The sequence below is a fragment of the Oncorhynchus clarkii genome, chromosome 2 (genome assembly GCF_045791955.1).
Source record: "Oncorhynchus clarkii lewisi isolate Uvic-CL-2024 chromosome 2, UVic_Ocla_1.0, whole genome shotgun sequence".
Taxonomy (NCBI): domain Eukaryota; kingdom Metazoa; phylum Chordata; class Actinopteri; order Salmoniformes; family Salmonidae; genus Oncorhynchus; species Oncorhynchus clarkii.
In genome coordinates, this window is record NC_092148.1 from 15,146,481 (window position 1) to 15,166,561 (window position 20,081).

The following is a 20,081-nucleotide window of genomic DNA, read 5'->3' on the forward strand; positions in this document are numbered from 1 at the left end:
TATGGTTGTTTGAAGGTCAGCCATAATCATAGCTTGTATCGGTAGAATTCTGCAAGTCACCATTGTTAAAGACACATTTTTTTATGGAAACTGGTTGTCTTTGTCCTTTTCCAGCATGGTGTTCCCTCTGGTTTATGTTAAGTTCCCCCCCTCTCTCTCTATCTATCTCACCCACATGACCTGTTTCTGCTGTGAGACTGGATGCGAGACTGGATGCCAACTATATCTCACATTCCACTATCGTGCTGTCGATGGAATTATTTCTCTGAACATTTTAGCAAAACATTTTTTTATTGTCTTTTTTCTTTATTCAAGCTTTATTCTTCCAGATTAGTATCACAATGAAGAGTCATATATCATGTACAGTATTTCAACACCCCTCAGTACTGTAATTTTCTAGAGACCTGGTGGAATAACCAAACTATATTAAGCATTCTTGTTGGAATAGGACTCTGACATCAATATAAAGTTCTTAATTGTTTTGATAAAAGTTGTTTTAAACAAATTATAATTTTAAATAAATCTAAATGTTCCATAATGGTACACAGTATATTAATTTGACATATTCTTACAGTATATGGAAAGGAAAGGCATGTGTTTATTTAACAGAACAATACTAACACACCACTAATACACCTTATTGCTATGAGCTGACTGAAAACAGTCATAAAGCATACCTCATTTGAGACAGTATAGATTATGATAAAATAAGTTCCAAGCATCACACACTTCAAACCCTTAATCATAGATATAAAGCAGTGTTCTATATGCCCTTGACCCTGTTCAATGTTTACATCTGTCAACATGTTGGTGACATTCATAAGGAATGACTCTTTGCAGCAACACTGCATGTGAGCTGAATCTGCTGGGTAGGACAACTATACCATTATTCAGACGAATGCCATTTACCTGTCAGAAACACGAAGATCGTCACCAAGTTCTGGATGTTTTTAGCTTTACAAACACAACTCATGACATAGTGTTCTTGGAAGCAACTATTAAATACCTTCAAATTATAACTTTAGCTCTAACGATTATCCACAGAATTACAATAATTCTATGTCTCATCTCTTCAGTGGGTCATATGATTGAGTGTAGTCTGGCCCAGGAGTAGGAAGGTGAACGGAAAGGCTCTGGAGCAACGAACCGCCCTTGCTGTCTCTGCCTGGCCTGTTCCCCTCTTTCCACTCTGGGATTCTCTGCCTCTAACCCTATTACAGGGGCTGAGTCACTGGCTTACTGGGGCTCTCATGCCATCCCTGGAGGGGGTGCATCACCTGAGTGGGTTGATTCACTGATGTGGTCATCCTGTCTGGGTTGGCGCCCCCCCCCCCCCCCCTTGGGTTGTGCCGTGGCGGAGGTCTTTGTGGGCTATACTCAGCCTTGTCTCAGGATGGTAAGTTGGTGGTTGAAGATATCCCTCTAGTGGTGTGGGGGCTGTGCTTTGGCAAAGTGGGTGGGGTTATATCCTTCCTGTTTGGCCCTGTCCGGGGGTGTCTTCGGATGGGGCCACAGTGTCTCCTGACCCCTCCTGTCTCAGCCTCCAGTATTTATGCTGCAGTAGTTTATGTGTCGGGGGGGCTAGGGTCAGTTTGTTATATCTGGAGTACTTCTCCTGTCCTATTCGGTGTCCTGTGTGAATCTAAGTGTGCGTTCTCTAATTCTCTCCTTCTCTCTTTCTCTCTCTCGGAGGACCTGAGCCCTAAGACCATGCCCCAGGACTACCTGACATGATGACTCCTTGCTGTCCCCAGTCCACCTGGCCGTGCTGCTGCTCCAGTTTCAACTGACCTTTGCCCTAGGACCATGCCCCAGGACTACCTGACATGATGACTCCTTGCTGTCCCCAGTCCACCTGACCATGCTGCTGCTCCAGTTTCAACTGTTCTGCCTTATTATTATTCGACCATGCTGGTCATTTATGAACATTTGAACATCTTGGCCATGTTCTGTTATAATCTCCACCCGGCACAGCCAGAAGAGGACTGGCCACCCCACATAGCCTGGTTCCTCTATAGGTTTCTTCCTACGTTTTTGCCTTTCTAAGGAGTTTTTCCTAGCCACCGTGCTTCTACACCTGCATTGCTTGCTGTTTGGGGTTTTAGGCTGGGTTTCTGTACAGCACTTTGAGATATCAGCTGATGTACGAAGGGCTATATAAATACATTTGATTTGATTTATAAATGTGCCCTTTGTTCTCCATTGGGCTGTCAATTATTGTTCCAACGTCCATTGGTTGTGTGAGTACCTGTGCCTTGTTGTTTTGGCTTTCGTGCCCCTTGTATTGTGCAGATGATTACGGGTCTCGTCCTGTGTTGTATCATTGTGCGCCTGTGTTTTCGGGTCTCATCCCGTGTATTTATTTTGCTCTTATGTTTGGGTCTCAACCCTGTGTTTTGTATAATTGTTTGTTTGGTCTTCGCCCCCGTGCCTTTACATGGCACGCTGTAATTTGGGTAGTAATAACAAAAACTATTACGCATTCCTGCTCCTGTCTCCCTATCCTTTCTACCAACGTGACACTCAAATTAAAGCTGACAGTCTGCACTTTAACCTCAGTCATTGTATCATTTAAAATCCAAAGTGCTGTATTAGAGCCAAAACAACAAATGTGTCACTGTCCCAATACTTTTGGAGCTCACTGTATCCTGTATAAAGAGCATGATCAAAGTTTACACTGTGAGTCCTTCATTTGCTGTGGTGCAATAGTCAGTGCGTCACAGTTTGTCACACTTTGTGTGTAAAGGTGACCTTGTGTATGTTTAGGTGTGTTACTCTCTTTCAGGTGGGTTCTAGTTCCAGATACAATTAATCATATATATTGTGTCTGACACCAGTGTTGTATTAATGTACATTTAAATCAAAACCCCAAGCCAGTATGGAAGCCCAGAGATTAGTATTGAAATTACTCTCTCAAGGGATAGGTGGCATTTTCTGAAAATACATTTTACCATTTGGTAAATTTCCAACTTCCTTGTATCGCAACCCTGTTCATCTCTCCAGACCAGGATGGTTACGGTATTTATGTCTGACAAAGTTATTTACAGCTGGACCGTGTAGATACAGTAAACAGTGACTAGAGTGTGTGTGTGGAGGCAGAACCTGTGGTTAGTGGGTTTGTATAATAAAGGGTAAACAGAGAGACAGATTCATGTCTCTATTAAATCACAGTCAATATTACTGAGTGAGAAGTAGTCCATGACCAAACATGCAATAATAAAGGGACAGCAAAAGGCTTTGATGTAGATGGCATATTCACTCTTAGACAAAAGGATTCCAAAAGAGTTCTTTACTAAAGGATAGTGTCACGCCCTGACCTTAGAGAGCCTTTTTATTTCTCTATTTGGTTAGGTCGGGGTGGGATTTGGGTGGGCATTCTAGTTCTATTTCTTTTTTGGCCGGGTATAGCTCCCAATCAGAGGCAGCTGTCTATCGTTGTCTCTGATTGGGGATAATACTTAGGCAGCCTTTTTTTCCCACCTGTAGTTTGTGGGATCTTGTTTGTGTGTAGTTGCTTTCTGCACTGCATGTAGCTTTACATTAGTTTTTTGTATTTTGTTGTTTTTTTTCGGTATCATTTTAATAAAAGTAAAATGTACGCCTACCACGCTGCACCTTGGTCCTATCCATCTCTAAACAATGGTGACAGATAGGGTTCTGCCGATAAACATTTTCATCTGTAGAGCCCTTTTTGGAAGACGAGGGTTCTTTGTAAGGCTAAGGGTTCTACCTAAATCCTTTTACCATCCTTCTAAGAAAGGGTTCTTTGATGGTTCTTTGGAAGTCAAGAAGGGTTCTAGATGAATAAGCTTTTTTATAGTATCTTTTTATTTCTATTAAATAGTGAAATAAGACTTGAAATGTCTATATTTTTAACTTTTGTGAGTGCAATATTTAAAGTTAATTTCAAATTGTTTTTTGTTGATGTTGTTTTGTGTCTTCTCACTTTTATTGTTAATTTAACTTAATGTGGCTGTTTAAATTAACTTAATGTGGCTGTTTAAAGTCCCATTGAATTGAATAGTGCCTGAGAATTACTGTTTACCTAAATATCTATATCTATATGGAAATTGTACCTATATGGGAATATTTGTACATGTACAGCAAATTACAGGTTTTTAAAATCTTTTGCAAATGTTTTAAAACTGAAATATCACATTTACATAAGTATTCAGACACTTTACTCAACTTTGTTGAAGCACCTTTGGCAGCGATTTCAGCCTCAATTCGTCTGGGGTATGATGCTACAAGCTTGGCACACCTGTACTTGGGGATTTTCTCCCGCTCTTCTCTGCAGATCCTATCAAGCTCTGTCAGGTTGGATGGGGAGTGTCGCTGCACAGCTATTTTCAGGTCTCTCCAGAGATGTTTGATCGGGTTCAAGTCTGGACTCTGTCTGGGCCACTCAAGAACATTCAGAGACTTGTCCTTAAGCCACTCCGGTATTGTCTTCGCTGTGTGCTTAGGGTCGTTGTCCTGTTGGAAGGTAAACTGTCGCCCAGTCTGAGGTCCTGAGCACTCTGGAGCAGGTTTTCATCAAGGATCACTCTGTACTTTGCTCCGTTCATCCTGACTAGTCCCTTCCGCTGAAAAACATCCCTACAGCATGATGCTACCACCACCATGTTTCACCATAAGGATGTTGCCAGGTTTCCTCCAGATGTGACGCTGGGCATGCATGCCAAAGAGTTCAATCTTGGTTTTATCAGACCAGAGAATCTTGTATCTCATGGTCTGAGACTCTAGGTGCCTTTTGCAAACTCCAAGCGGGCTGAGGAGTGGCTTCCAAATGGCCACCCTACCATAAAGGCCTGATTGCGGGAGTGCTGCAGAGATGGTTTTCCTTCTGGAAGGTTCTACCAATCTCCACAGAGGAAATCTGGAGCTCTGTCAGAGTGACCATTGTGTACTTGGTAACCTCCCTGACCTAGGACCTTCTTCCCCGAATGCTCAGTTTGGCCAGGGGGCCAGCTCCAGGAAGAGTCTTGCTGGTTTGCCAGGCATAATGGGACCCATGTCATCCAAAACGTTGATTCAAGTTTGAAAAAAATCATCTGGATGCACCTGGATGATCATCAAGACTTTTGGAAGAATGTTCTATGGACAGATGATTCAAAAGTATACCTTTTTGGATGAGATGGGTCCCATTATGACTGGCGGGAAAAAAACACTGCATTCCACAGTAAGAACCTCATACCAATGGTCAAGCATGGTAGTGGTAGTGTGATGGTTTGAGGATGCTTTGGTGCCTCAGGATCTGGACAACTTACCTTAACAGAAGGAACCATGAATTCTGCTCTGTATCAGAGAATTCTACAGGAGAATGTCAGGGCAACTGGCTGTGAGCTGAAGCTGAAGCGCAGATGAGTCATGCAGCAAGACAATGATGCAGAACACAATCTGATGTTTTGGAATGGCCTAGTCAAAGTCCAGACCTAATCCCAATTGAGATGCTGTGGCAGAACTTGACACGAGCAGTTCATGCTTGAAACCCCAAAAAGTACCTGAGTTTAAAGCAGGTCTGCATGGAAGAGTGGGCCAAAATTCCTCCACAATGAGGTGAGAGACTGATTGCATTTGGTTGCAGTCATTGCAGCTAAAAGTGGCATAATCAGGTATTGGGTGTAAATGAGCAATTACTTTTGCACACAGAGGAATTGGGTGTAGCATAACTTTTTTAATTAAATAAATAAAATAAGTATAAATTTATTTTGTTATTTGTAAACGCAGGCTCCCTTTTTCTTAAATTGGGTTTTGGTTGAAGATCTGATAACATTCAGTATCAAAACTATGCAGAAATATAGAAAGTCAGAAAAGTGGCAAATACTTTTCCAAGGCGCTGTAAGTGTTTTCTTGACAGGTTCAATGCGGACAGTGTCTTATGAGCCCACGTTGCCTCAGCCACTGTAGATAGATCGTGAGTTTCAACAGGGTCAGAAAACCGGCCTCATTGGCCATGTACCATCCAGCCTCCTCCCAGGACCCGTATAGTACAGACAGAGTTGATAAGATTTACAGTAAACCATAATCAACTTGTGTCAACAAAAAACACAGTGGGAAAAATGTGCGTGGGCAAAACAGGGCGTGGGTAGTTGGGTAGGTGTGTGTGAGTGTGTTCTGGTGACAGGTAGGGTGGATAGGTACATTTGCATCACCTGACTCCAGGTGATCCTGAATAAATATTTGCTGATTGAGGAGACTGTGACTGATCAGTATCGACATTTTCGGATTTACCAAGAAGTCTGGACGGTCATTTGGTTAATAGGAAATTGTCCTGTTCATTTCTGATCCGAGGTGTTTGATAAGAGGCAGAACTATGGAGTATCCTCTGGTGTGGGTTCTCATCCTGGTGCTGCTCAACTTCACTACAGGTAAATAGGACAAAACGCTCATTCTGGAAGTAAATTGATGCCTATTTGTGCTATAACGCTTTGTTAAATAAGTAACAGGTTGTTCAAATGTCTCTGTTTGGTTGATGCACTTCAGTCAAACAGTATCAATTCAGAAAAGTTAAGATTTCTATTTCTATCTGACATTGACAACAATGTCTAGAGTAGACATTAGAAATAGATAGGTCATGTTGTAAATGGACTAATCGTAAACAAAAGCTTATATTTCTGTTAAAGTGCCAGAGTCTAAAGATTTGATTCATCTCAATTAAAATATTTGAAAGAACTTTACAGAGTTTTGTACTGATTAATAATATCTCAAAACATGAACTAAACTCATCAATCCATCTTCTTCTAGATGTCTCTGGCCAGGTGGTGGTTCCCTCGATGAACCCCTTAGCTGTGGGCAGTAATGTCACCCTGAACCTAGTTCCTCAAAGCCCCATCAACATAGGGACCTGGTCATATGAAACTACAATCATCGTACTTTTCTATCCTGGTGGCAGTAGTGTGAGTACAAGTTATCAAAGCAGAGTCTCATTCAGCCGTTCCTCCTCAGAGCTGTCCATAAGCTCTCTCCAACTCAACGACTCAGGACGATATACCGTGCAGGGAATGGAGCCAGTCCTGAAAGCTGTGGTGACTTTGTCTGTCCAGGGTAAGGAACTGACCTCTGCCTGTCTGTTTATCTTTCTATGATTGTAGACTCTCACTCACTGGCGCACACGGTCACTTCCTCGCAAATATGCTCACCCGCACACTTACTTACCCATTCACAGACCTTCTTCCAAGCAGGTTCACATGAAAACATGCTCACCCGCACACTTACTTACCCATTCACAGACCTTCTTCCAAGCAGGTTCACATGAAAACATGCTCACCCGCACACTTACTTATTTTCCTGACATGGAAAGCTAACACTTAAACGTGTCAATGTTTTCTGAACCTATAGTGAAGTTGGCCTACATAATTCCTTTGAAAAGAATAAACCTGAACAAATCACAGAGCAAACTGTTCTTTTCAAGACATACACATTACTTTTTATGTGTGTGCAAAGAGACTAAGGGCTCTACAAGGCTCAATCCTGAGACCTGGTCTCTATGATAAGTAAACAAAATAGCATATTTAGATTGATTTCCAAAGCAAGTTTTACAGTATGAAACGAATATCAACTACATGGTTGTAATTCAGTAAGACACAAAAAAAACTTTCTTGAAACACATCCACCTAATCTTGACTGCCATCGACTCTCTCACCCACAGAGCCCATTTCAAACGTGACTCTAAGGGCCAACGCCACTGATCTAGTGGAATTGAACGACACTGCCATTTTCACCTGCTCTGTCTCGTCTGGCACCTCCCTCTCCTACCGCTGGCTGAATGGCAGCTCAGAAGTCACAGCCAGTGACAGAGTTCGGCTTGGTGGTGGGAACAGCACTCTCACCATAATCAGTGTGACACGATATGATGAAGGGCCGTTCAGATGTGAGGTCATCAATGGAATCAGCAATGGCACCAGCCAGCCCATTGGCCTCAATGTTAGATGTGAGTATCAGAGTATGCAGTACACTGTACATGAATCATACACAACAGACATGGATTGTACCTTATCATTGACAGCCAGCATTCCATGCAATGATGTAATATGCCTATTTTCATCCCAAACCATTCCTCTGTGATCACATGATCCAGGTCATTATTTGCATGGATCATTCGTACACTGTGTTTAGTTCCTCAGCATGCACAATAGAGCAGGACGGAAACATATTCTAGGTAATGTTTACCCAACACTTCATTTGTATTTGTTCCTCCCATAGATGGCCCAAGTAACCTCACCATGATGGTAGTTCCTGAGATGACCATAGGACATACAGCCTACAAGACGGGCTCTGACATCACTCTGTCCTGCTCCGCTCAGTCCAAACCCGCTGTGTCCTACAAGTGGAGGTTTAATGGGACGTTCCTCAACGAGCAAAGCCCACAGCTCAGCCTGCAGAACACCAGAGAGAACCAGACAGGAAGTTACGCCTGCTTAGCTTACAACAATGTCACACTCCGATACGCCACCACGAGCACAATGATAAAGATTGTGGGTGAGGCAACATTCATTGTTATGAAATGTCGTATAGTTGGTAGTGAATATTAGATTATTGATGGTTATGAATACAATGTTATATCACAGTATTTGTTTTACCACCGATCGAGTGAAGTACTCTTCCTCTTCTTTTGACCATAGAGCCGATATCAGCGGTGTCGTTGAACCGTGATGGGAAGCCACCGATACTGGATCAGTCGTTCACTCTGCGGTGTGAGGTGACTGGACCTGTAGACTACATTCACTGGTTGATGAATGGCCAGCTCATCTCCCTAAACAACAGAACATTCTTCTCTACGGGCAACAAGACAATGGTTATCAATCCAATCCAGTTGTCTGACAATGGAGAATATCTCTGTGAGGCCTTTAATGCTGTCAGCAACCTGACCAGCATGACTTACAAGCTTGTGGTAAACTGTGAGTATTACAAGAGCTAGTCATCTTTGTCTGATAAAATCAATTCAGTGGCCTTGTAGTTAAGAGCGTCCGCCCTGAGATTAGAAGGTTGGGAGCTTGAAGTGGTGTAAAGTCCTTAAGTAAAATACTTTAAAGTACTACTTAAGTCGTTTTTTGGGGTATCTGTACTTTACTTAACTATTTATATTTTGGACAACCTTTACTCCACCACATTCCCAAATAAAATGATGTACTTTTTACTCCTTACATTTTCCCTGACCCCAAGAGAACTTGTTACATTCTGAATGCTTAGCAGGACAGAAAAATAGTCCAATTATCAAGAGAACATGCCTGGTCATCCCTACTGCCTCTGATTAGGCGGACTCACTAAACACAGATGCCTGGTCATCCCTACTGTCTCTGATTGACTCACTAAACACAGATGCCTGGTCATCCCTACTGTCTCTAATTGACTCACTAAACACAGATGCCTGGTCATCCCTACTGTCTCTGATTGACTCACTAAACACAGATGCCTGGTCATCCCTACTGCCTCTGATTAGGCGGACTCACTAAACACAGATGCCTGGTCATCCCTACTGTCTCTGATTGACTCACTAAACACAGATGCCTGGTCATCCCTACTGCCTCTGATTAGACTCACTAAACACAGATGCCTGGTCATCCCTACTGTCTCTGATTAGACTCACTAAACACAGATGCCTGGTCATCCCTACTGTCTCTGATTAGACTCACTAAACACAGATGCCTGGTCATCCCTACTGTCTCTGATTGACTCACTAAACACAGATGCCTGGTCATCCCTACTGTCTCTGATTGACTCACTAAACACAGATGCCTGGTCATCCCTACTGTCTCTGATTGACTCACTAAACACAGATGCCTGGTCATCCCTACTGTCTCTGATTGACTCACTAAACACAGATGCCTGGTCATCCCTACTGCCTCTGATTAGACTCACTAAACACAGATGCCTGGTCATCCCTACTGTCTCTGATTGACTCACTAAACACATATGCCTGGTCATCCCTACTGTCTCTGATTGACTCACTAAACACAGATGCCTGGTCATCCCTACTGCCTCTGATTAGACTCACTAAACACAGATGCCTGGTCATCCCTACTGTCTCTGATTGACTCACTAAACACAGATGCCTGGTCATCCCTACTGTCTCTGATTAGACTCACTAAACACATATGCCTGGTCATCCCTACTGTCTCTGATTGACTCACTAAACACAGATGCCTGGTCATCCCTACTGCCTCTGATTAGACTCACTAAACACAGATGCCTGGTCATCCCTACTGTCTCTGATTGACTCACTAAACACAGATGCCTGGTCATCCCTACTGTCTCTGATTGACTCACTAAACACATATGCCTGGTCATCCCTACTGTCTCTGATTGACTCACTAAACACAGATGCCTGGTCATCCCTACTGTCTCTGATTAGACTCACTAAACACATATGCCTGGTCATCCCTACTGTCTCTGATTGACTCACTAAACACAGATGCCTGGTCATCCCTACTGTCTCTGATTGACTCACTAAACATAGATGCTTGGTTTGTATATGATGTTTGAGTGTTTCCCTGGCTATCCGTACATTTTAAAAACAAGCATATGATGCAGTCAAATTTGTTTAATATAAGGAAAATGAAATGATTTATACTTTAACTTTACTTTTGTTACTTAAGTATATTTTAGGAATGACATTTACTTTGATACTTAAGTAGATTTTTACTGGGTGACTTTCACTTTTACTTGAGTCTTTTTTATGAAGGTATCTTTACTTTAACTCAAGTATGACAATTGGGTACTTTTTCCACCCCTGGGAGCTTGATCCCTGGATGAGTCATACCAGCGACTGTAAAAATGTGATCCAATGTGTCTTTACTTGGCGCTCATCATTAAGGAGATAGATTGGGGCGTAAAGGGCCTGTGATAGACTAGTGTTCTGTCCAGGGAATGTACTTACACACCAAGCTGCAACACGCTACAGAAATAGGAGATAGGCTCTGCTCCTATGAGCTCCTGCTCCTATGAACTCCTGCTCCTATGAGCTGTTCCAACTTGTACAAGCCAAGGATTGTGGAAGACTACTTATTTACTAAACTTTGTCAAAATAGTAAAACCATAAAATTAACCATACTGTCTTGTGTTTATTAATAGTTGGACCAGAGAGACCTGCTGTAACTAGTCCGGATATAGCAATGACAGGACACAGCGTGACCTTCAACTGCTCAGCCTCCTCTCAGCCTCCCAGTCAGTTCAGTTGGATCTTCAATGACTCCCAGGTGGGGGCTGGCTCAGTGTATGAGACTGGCGCACTGATCTTAGCCAATAATGGAGAGTACACCTGTGTGGCCTTCAACAACATCACTGGCAGAAACAGAACTGTCTCCAAGATGCTCACCATCATTGGTAAGACAGAAGAGTCATCCAAACTGTTTAACTTGTACATGTAGATATCGGCCATTCAACAAACAGTGATTGTGATTGTAGTCAATATTCTTGTGACACTGACATTTTCTTCACAGAACCTGTGACCATGACCATGGTGAAAGTCATTGGAGCCCAGCCAATACTGAACGAGAGATTCTCTCTGACCTGTGGCACCGCTGGAACGGTTTACTCCATTCAGTGGATGAGGAACGGCTGGCCTCTGTATGCTGACAACAGAACAGACTTCTCTATGAACAACAATACACTGACATTCAACTCATTACAGCATTCTGACAACGGAGACTATCAGTGTTCTGCCTCCAATCCCCTCAGCAACATGACCAGCCCAGAATACAGACTGATCGTCAACTGTGAGTAGTTATTATTGCCCAAAACCTAACTTGTCTGCAAATTAAATTCTAAATGTGACCTATAATGAGGGCAAGATGGAATTTATAGTAATGTAGTTGGGGTAAGTTTGGATCTGACTTCTGACACCAATGTAATAAAGTCAAGGGGATGGTTGGGTATTGCTGGGGTCAAACCAAGCCAATGCACTAATGGCAGTTCCAATTGCTAATATAATACTTCTATCTTCATTATCTTGTGTTTCCCAGATGGTCCAGAGAGACCTGTTATTATGAGTCCGGATATAGCAATGACAGGATACATCGTGACCTTCAACTGCTCAGCCTCCTCTCAGCCTCCCAGCCAGTTTAGCTGGTTCTTCAATGACTCTCAGCTGGAGACTGGCTCAGTGTATGAGACTGGTCCACTGACCTTAGCCAGTCAAGGGGAGTACACCTGTGTGGCCTTTAACAATGTCACTGTCAGAAACAGCACTGTCTCCAAGATGCTCACCGTCATTGGTGAGTCAGTAACTGCTAATTAAAATCAAGGGACTAAAACTTCCTTTACTTCGTTTGTGTTCATTTGGTTTTAGACAGTATATGTGCTGTTGAACCTACAGTATAATTAGATGGAAGTTGAGATATAAAGTGCTGAAAAAACATTTGATGTAATTTCCACAGCACCTGTGACCATGACCATGGTGAAAGTCATTGGAGCCCAGCCAATACTGAACGAGAGATTCTCTCTGACCTGTCTCACCGCTGGAACGGTTTACTCCATTCAGTGGATGAGGAACGGCTGGGATCTGTATGCTGACAACAGAACAGACTTCTCTATGAACAACAATACACTGACATTCAACTCATTACAGCATTCTGACAACGGAGACTATCAGTGTTCTGCTTCTAACCCCCTTAGTAACATGACCAGCCCAAACTATAGACTGATCGTGAACTGTGAGTACACTCTTAGAAAAATGGGTTCCAAAAGGGTTTTGCTGCTGTCCCCATAGGAGAACCCTTTTTGGTTCCAGGTAGAACTCTTTTTGGTTCCATGTATAACCCTCTGTGGAAAGGATTCAATATGGAAGCCAAAACGGTTCTACCTGGAACCAAAAGGGGTTTTTCAAAGGGTTATTCTGTGGGGACAGCCAAAGAACACTTTTTTGGTTGTAGATAGCACCTTTTTTTCCAAGAGCGCAGTTAACAAGTGCTATAAAGTTCAACTTTAACCCCACGGCTTAAGGTGGAATCTTTGAGAATAAATATTGAATAAATATTGTTGTAAAGTCAATGTAAATGTTTAGATCACACCTCTAACATCATTAAAATATTTTGATGATCCTTGACCTTCTGGCCAATAATCTCTATTGAGTGGAATTCAGATGTTTGGTCTAGCTGATTGTCTTTTGTATTATAGATGGACCAGAGATGCCTGTTATAACGGGACCAGCATTAGGAGAAACAGGACACAACTTGACCTTAAACTGCCTGGCCTCCTCTCAGCCTCTCAGCCAGTTCAGCTGGTTCTTCAATGGCTCCCATGTGGCGACTGGCTCAGTGTATGAGACGGGCCCTCTGACTTTAGCCAGTCAAGGGGAGTACACCTGTGTGGCCTTCAACAATGTCACTGTCAGAAACAGCACTGTCTCCAAGATGCTCACCATCATTGGTGAGTCAGTAACTGCTACTTAAAATCAAGGGACTAAAACTTCCTTTACTTCGTTTGTGTTCATTTGGTTTTAGACAGTATATGTGCTGTTGAACCTACAGTATAATTAGATGGAAGTTGAGATATAAAGTGCTGAAAAAACATTTGATGTCATTTCCACAGCACCTGTGACCATGACCATGGTGAAAGTCATTGGAGCCCAGCCAATACTGAACGAGAGATTCTCTCTGACCTGTGGCACCGCTGGAACGGTTTACTCCATTCAGTGGATGAGGAACGGCTGGCCTCTGTATGCTGACAACAGAACAGACTTCTCTATGAACAACAATACACTGACATTCAACTCATTACAGCATTCTGACAACGGAGACTATCAGTGTTCTGCTTCTAACCCCCTTAGTAACATGACCAGCCCAAACTATAGACTGATCGTGAACTGTGAGTACACTCTTAGAAAAATGGGTTCCAAAAGGGTTTTGCTGCTGTCCCCATAGGAGAACCCTTTTTGGTTCCAGGTAGAACTCTTTTTGGTTCCATGTATAACCCTCTGTGGAAAGGATTCAATATGGAAGCCAAAACGGTTCTACCTGGAACCAAAAGGGGTTTTTCAAAGGGTTATTCTGTGGGGACAGCCAAAGAACACTTTTTTGGTTGTAGATAGCACCTTTTTTTCCAAGAGCGCAGTTAACAAGTGCTATAAAGTTCAACTTTAACCCCACGGCTTAAGGTGGAATCTTTGAGAATAAATATTGAATAAATATTGTAGTAAAGTCAATGTAAATGTTTAGATCACACTTCTAACATCATTAAAATATTTTGATGATCCTTGACCTTCTGGCCAATAATCTCTATTGAGTGGAATTCAGATGTTTGGTCTAGCTGATTGTCTTTTGTATTATAGATGGACCAGAGATGCCTGTTATAACGGGACCAGCATTAGGAGAAACAGGACACAACTTGACCTTAAACTGCCTGGCCTCCTCTCAGCCTCTCAGCCAGTTCAGCTGGTTCTTCAATGGCTCCCATGTGGCGACTGGCTCAGTGTATGAGACGGGCCCTCTGACTTTAGCCAGTCAAGGGGAATACACCTGTGTGGCCTTCAACAACATTACTGGCAGAAACAGCAATGCTTCCAAGATGCTCACCGTCATTGGTAAGTCAGACTTCAGATTCTTGGCTTTGTTGTGTTCATTGATTTTGGCTGCAATGACAACAAGCTCAGTCCGATGATGCTGTGACACACCGCCCCAGACCTACCCAAAAATCGATCCAGAGTACAGGCCATGTTGTAACGCTCATTCCTTCGACAATAAACGCGAAATCCGAACATCACCCTTAGTGAGACAAAACCGCTACTCGTCAGTGAAGAGCACTTTTTGCCAGTCCTGTGTGGTCCAGCGACGGTGGGTTTGTGGTCATAGGCGACGTTGTTGCCGGTGATGTCTGGTGAGGATCTGCCTTACAACAGGCCTACAAGCCCTCAGTCCAGCCTCTCTCAGCCTATTGTGGACAGTCTGAGCACTGATGGAGGGATTGTTCCTTCCTGGTGTAACTCGGGCAGTTGTTTTTGCCATCCTGTACCTGTCCCGCAGAAGTGATGTTCGGATGTACCGATCCTGTGCTGGTGTTGTTACACGTGCTCTGTCACTGCGAGGTCGATCAGCTGTCCGTCCTGTCTCCCTGTAGCGCTGTCTTAGGCGTCTCACAGTACAGACATTGCAATGTATTGCCCTGGCCACCTCTGCAGTCCTCATGCCTCCTTGCAGCATGCCAAAGGCACATTCACGCAGATGAGCATCTTTCTTTGGTGTTTTTCAGAGTCAGTAGAAAGGCCTCTTTTAGTGTCCTAAGTTTTCACAACTGTGACCTTAATTGCCTACTGTCTGTAAGCTGTTAGTGTCTTAACAACCATTCCACGGGTGCATGTTCTTTAATTGTTCATGGTTCATTGAACAAGCACGAGAAACAGTGTTTAACCCCTTTCAATGAAGATCTGTGAAGTTATTTGGATTTTACTAATTATCTTTGAAAGACAGGGTTCTGAAAAAGGGATGTTTACACACACACACACACACACACACACACACACACACACACATACATATACAGTGCCTTGCGAAAGTATTCGGCCCCCTTGAACTTTGCGACCTTTTGCCACATTTCAGGCTTCAAACATAAAGATATAAAACTGTATTTTTTTGTGAAGAATCAACAACAAGTGGGACACAATCATGAAGTGGAACGACATTTATTGGATATTTCAAACTTTTTTAACAAATCAAAAACTGAAAAATTGGGCGTGCAAAATTATTCAGCCCCCTTAAGTTAATACTTTGTAGCGCCACCTTTTGCTGCGATTACAGCTGTAAGTCGCTTGGGGTATGTCTCTATCAGTTTTGCACATCGAGAGACTGACATTTTTTACCATTCCTCCTTGCAAAACAGCTCGAGCTCAGTGAGGTTGGATGGAGAGCATTTGTGAACAGCAGTTTTCAGTTCTTTCCACAGATTCTCAATTGGATTCAGGTCTGGACTTTGACTTGGCCATTCTAACACCTGGATATGTTTATTTTTGAACCATTCCATTGTAGATTTTGCTTTATGTTTTGGATCATTGTCTTGTTGGAAGACAAATCTCCGTCCCAGTCTCATGTCTTTTGCAGACTCCATCAGGTTTTCTTCCAGAATGGTCCTGTATTTGGCTCCATCCATCTTCCCATCAATTTTAACCATCTTCCCTGTCCCTGCGGAAGAAAAGCAGGCCCAAACCATGATGCTGCCACCACCATGTTTGACAGTGGGGATAGTGTGTTCAGCTGTGTTGCTTTTACGCCAAACATAACGTTTTGCATTGTTGCCAAAAAGTTCAATTTTGGTTTCATCTGACCAGAGCACCTTCTTCCACATGTTTGGTGTGTCTCCCAGGTGGCTTGTGGCAAACTTTAAACAACACTTTTTATGGATATCTTTAAGAAATGGCTTTCTTCTTGCCACTCTTCCATAAAGGCCAGATTTGTGCAATATACGACTGATTGTTGTCCTATGGACAGAGTCTCCCACCTCAGCTGTAGATCTCTGCAGTTCATCCAGAGTGATCATGGGCCTCTTGGCTGCATCTCTGATCAGTCTTCTCCTTGTATGAGCTGAAAGTTTAGAGGGACGGCCAGGTCTTGGTAGATTTGCAGTGGTCTGATACTCCTTCCATTTCAATATTATCGCTTGTACAGTGCTCCTTGGGATGTTTAAAGCTTGGGAAATATTTTTGTATCCAAATCCGGCATTAAACTTCTTCACAACAGTATCTCGGACCTGCCTGGTGTGTTCCTTGTTCTTCATGATGCTCTCTGCGCTTTTAACGGACCTCTGAGACTATCACAGTGCAGGTGCATTTATACGGAGACTTGATTACACACAGGTGGATTGTATTTATCATCATTAGTCATTTAGGTCAACATTGGATCATTCAGAGATCCTCACTGAACTTCTGGAGAGAGTTTGCTGCACTGAAAGTAAAGGGGCTGAATAATTTTGCACGCCCAATTTTTCAGTTTTTGATTTGTTAAAAAAGTTTGAAATATCCAATAAATGTCGTTCCACTTCATGATTGTGTCCCACTTGTTGTTGATTCTTCACAAAAAAATACAGTTTTATATCTTTATGTTTGAAGCCTGAAATGTGGCAAAAGGTCGCAAAGTTCAAGGGGGCCGAATACTTTCGCAAGGCACTGTATATATGTTTTATGTATCCAACTATTGCATCGCTGTAACTAACCATTTGATCAAATGACAAATCTTGATACTGTACATAAAGCAATACACTTCCTCTGTCCTCACAGAGGCTATAAAGTCAGTGATGGTGAAACGAAACAAAATTCCAATATCATCTGACAACCTAACCCTGACCTGTGATGTCACCGGGCGCTATGACACCATCTACTGGATGAAGGACAACCTGTCTCTGGTCCTGAACAACACCTTGAACTCTGACATAACCATCTCTAACAACTCTCTGCACTTCAGTCCAGTCAAGGTGTCTAACGATGGAAACTATCAGTGCGTTGCCACCAATCTCTTTGGTCCACACACCAGCCCTAAATACCAGCTACGGGTGAACTGTAAGTTCTGGTGTTTTAGTAATATTTAAAATATAAACGTTTATATAATGTGGAAACAGTCAGAAACCCACCACTGGTATGATGGTTAGTGCTATCTGGGATACCTGGAATGTCCCTAGCCTAAACCCTAACCTTAACTGTTTTAAATTTCAACCTCAATGGGTTGATGTAAGAGTTAGATGTCTCTGTTTAGACTTTTCACTCCCTCTCTCTCTCTCTGTAGATGGCCCCCTGAGTGTGAACATCTCTGGCCCAGTCTCATTGGTGGTTGGTTCAGTAATCACAGTCACGCTGAAGTGTTCTGCTGACTCCCGGCCAACCAGCGATTACGGGTGGATATTCAACAACCAATCAGTGCTAGGGACTGGTCCTTTGATGGCTGTTATCGCCTCCTTGGAGAATGCAGGGGACTACACTTGTGTGGCCAAGAACCCTGTGACCAATATCTCTATGTCCAAGACCATTAGTCTGGATGTCACTGGTAAGTGGGTGGGTTCTTATACTAAGACCTAGGTGGGATATAATGAGTAATTAAATGTCACAAAGTTGTTTTTATTACGTTAATTTGGTTCTAGTTTGCGTACGTGTTTGTGCAAGGATCATGTTCATACATCAGCGAAATTCAAAATCTGAACAGGGTACAGACAGTAATAGAAACAAATACAGTTAAAAAAAAACTTCCTCACTCATTCTCTTTGTCCCCCTCCTCTCCCATTCTCTTTGTCCATCTCCTCTCCCATTCTCTTTGTCCTCCTCCTCTCCCATTCTCTTTGTCCCCCTCTTCTCCCATTCTCTTTGTCCTCCTCCTCTCCCATTATCTTTGTCCCCCTCCTCTCCCATTCTCTTTGTCCTCCTCCTCTCCCATTCTCTTTGTCCTCCTCCTCTCCCATTCTCTTTGTCCCCCTCCTCTCCCAATCTCTTTGTCCTCCTGCTCTCCCATTCTCTTTGTCCTCCTCCTCTCCCATTCTCTTTGTCCCCCTCCTCTCCCATTCTCTTTGTCCTCCTCCTCTCCCATTCTCGTTGTCCCCCTCCTCTCCCATTCTCTTTGTCCCCCTCCTCTCCCAATCTCTTTGTCCCCCTCCTCTCCCAATCTCTTTGTCCTCCTGCTCTCCCATTCTCTTTGTCCTCCTCCTCTCCCATTCTCTTTGTCCCCCTCCTCTCCCATTCTCTTTGTCCGCCTCCTCTCCCATTCTCTTTGTCCTCCTCCTCTCCCATTATCTTTGTCCCCCTCCTCTCCCATTCTCTTTGTTCCCCTTCTCTCCCTTTCTTCTTTCTCTCCCAGGCCACTCGCCTGCCCCTCCATTCCTGTCCAGAGTTGGTCTGATGCTGACGGCCCTGCTAGCCCTCTCTCTCTGCCTCTGATCAACCACTGAGACCACCACAGTAAGCACACTGCATGTCTGTCTGCTGGCTGGGAGCCAATCACTCTCTACCTTCACTGACTCCCCTCACTGAAAAAGGACTGGATAGAAATAAGTGATTTTGTTTATATTGTACTTGCCCCATCTTGCCACCATAGGGCTGGGTTTAGTATGCCCAGCTCCTTTCCCATGCTTTTACATTGTGAGGAGAGAGAACAAGAGGTCAGATGGGAGGGGTCTATCCCCTTAGAATAGAACCCACCTCGACAGTGTGTTTTTGTCAATCATCTCTATAAATAAAAACAAAAATCTTGAAAACTGGTCTTCAACATGATAAATGAAAGGGCAAACATCCACTGCTCAGCAGCACTGCCTAGTTCTGTTTCTAAAAGTTCTTAGATATTTACTGCCCTTGTGACTGTGACTGTTGCCCTGGAGTCCATTCACTGAGTCCCTTTCTGTGTTCTGTGTTTGATCATGTATGTAAACGCTGTTATTTAAGTACAAATTCAGGTTTAATTAACTTGTAAATACCTTAAAGGTAAAAACATTTAAATTGATAGTACAGTTAACTGGTGTTTATGTAAAAAATGACTTGTTTTTGCATAAGCTTGTAGATTCTCGGAGGAGAAGCAGGCTTGTGCTGTTGTCTTATGTTAATATTTCCTCTTCATTAATTATTGTCTTAAATAAAGTGTTGTCTTTTCACACCTGTCCTACTGAATGGTGCAATCTTGGGTGATTTCTTTATCGGCAGAATGGCTGGGAAGAAATGTGGGCACTACTTCACAGGCGCTAGAGGCGCCACCACAGACAGGCTTTCAATCCCGGGCAGTATCACAACCAGCCTGGATCGGGAGTCCTGGATCGGGAGTCCAGTAGGGCGGTGTCCCAGCGTCGACCGGGTTAGGGGAGGGTTTTGCCAGAGGAGGGGGGGGGGGGGGCTTTACTTGGCTCATCACGCTCTAGCAACTCCTTGTGGCGGGCCGGGTGCCTGCAGTCTGACCTTGGTTGTCAGGTAAACAGTGTTTCCCCCGAGACACTGGTGCGGCTGGCTTCATTGTTGAGCAGGCGGGTGTTAAGAAGTGCGGTCTGGCTGGTCATGTTTCGGAGGACGCATGACTCGACGTTACCCTCCCGAGCCCTTTGGGGAATTGCAGCGTGAGACAAGATCGAAATCGGGTAGAAAAGGGGGTAAAATACAGAAATTATGTGGATCTAATGAAGTAGCCACAGAG

At 43.3% G+C, this 20,081-nt stretch overlaps 3 protein-coding genes across 4 annotated transcripts in view; all 3 read left to right on the forward strand.

The window, feature by feature from the left end:
• LOC139419179 (hemicentin-1-like) overlaps positions 1 to 13,862 on the forward strand; it is a 117,541-nt gene extending 103,679 nt beyond the window's left edge. Inside the window, exons 11-13 of the mRNA XM_071169179.1 lie at positions 12,378 to 12,653; positions 13,117 to 13,368; positions 13,531 to 13,862. Of these exons, the coding sequence (XP_071025280.1) occupies positions 12,378 to 12,653; positions 13,117 to 13,368; positions 13,531 to 13,862 (860 nt within the window). The remainder of the gene's footprint in view (positions 1 to 12,377; positions 12,654 to 13,116; positions 13,369 to 13,530) is intronic.
• Positions 7,005 to 8,980, forward strand: LOC139418808 (cell adhesion molecule CEACAM1-like). The gene is made up of 4 exons (XM_071168527.1): positions 7,005 to 7,047; positions 7,652 to 7,933; positions 8,206 to 8,481; positions 8,625 to 8,980. Exons 1-4 carry the CDS (start codon positions 7,005 to 7,007, stop codon positions 8,918 to 8,920), a joined length of 897 nt encoding a protein of 298 aa, XP_071024628.1. The 3' UTR covers positions 8,921 to 8,980.
• Positions 13,863 to 14,393: 531 nt separating the features above from the next.
• On the forward strand, positions 14,394 to 19,717 carry LOC139422538 (HEPACAM family member 2-like). 2 transcript variants are annotated; one of them, XM_071173700.1, is made up of 5 exons: positions 14,394 to 14,521; positions 17,204 to 17,482; positions 17,706 to 17,963; positions 18,765 to 18,865; positions 19,601 to 19,717. In XM_071173700.1, exons 1-4 carry the CDS (start codon positions 14,506 to 14,508, stop codon positions 18,842 to 18,844), a joined length of 633 nt encoding a protein of 210 aa, XP_071029801.1. In that variant the 5' UTR covers positions 14,394 to 14,505; the 3' UTR covers positions 18,845 to 18,865; positions 19,601 to 19,717. The 2 variants fall into 2 exon arrangements, with proteins under 2 accessions (XP_071029801.1, XP_071029797.1); XM_071173696.1 differs by lacking the exon at positions 19,601 to 19,717 and having other exon boundaries at positions 18,765 to 18,913.
• Positions 19,718 to 20,081: the final 364 nt, after the last annotated feature.

Coding starts and splice junctions, on each gene's coding strand:
- LOC139418808 (XM_071168527.1), top strand. CDS start 7,005: ATGGAGCCAGTCCTGAAAGCTGTGGTGACTTTGTCTGTCCAGG. Junction 7,934..8,205: donor CATTGGCCTCAATGTTAGAT/GTGAGTATCAGA, acceptor TTCCTCCCATAG/ATGGCCCAAGTAACCTCACC. Junction 8,482..8,624: donor CACAATGATAAAGATTGTGG/GTGAGGCAACAT, acceptor TTTTGACCATAG/AGCCGATATCAGCGGTGTCG.
- LOC139422538 (XM_071173700.1), top strand. Junction 17,483..17,705: donor ATACCAGCTACGGGTGAACT/GTAAGTTCTGGT, acceptor CTCTCTCTGTAG/ATGGCCCCCTGAGTGTGAAC. Junction 17,964..18,764: donor CATTAGTCTGGATGTCACTG/GTAAGTGGGTGG, acceptor TTTCTCTCCCAG/GCCACTCGCCTGCCCCTCCA.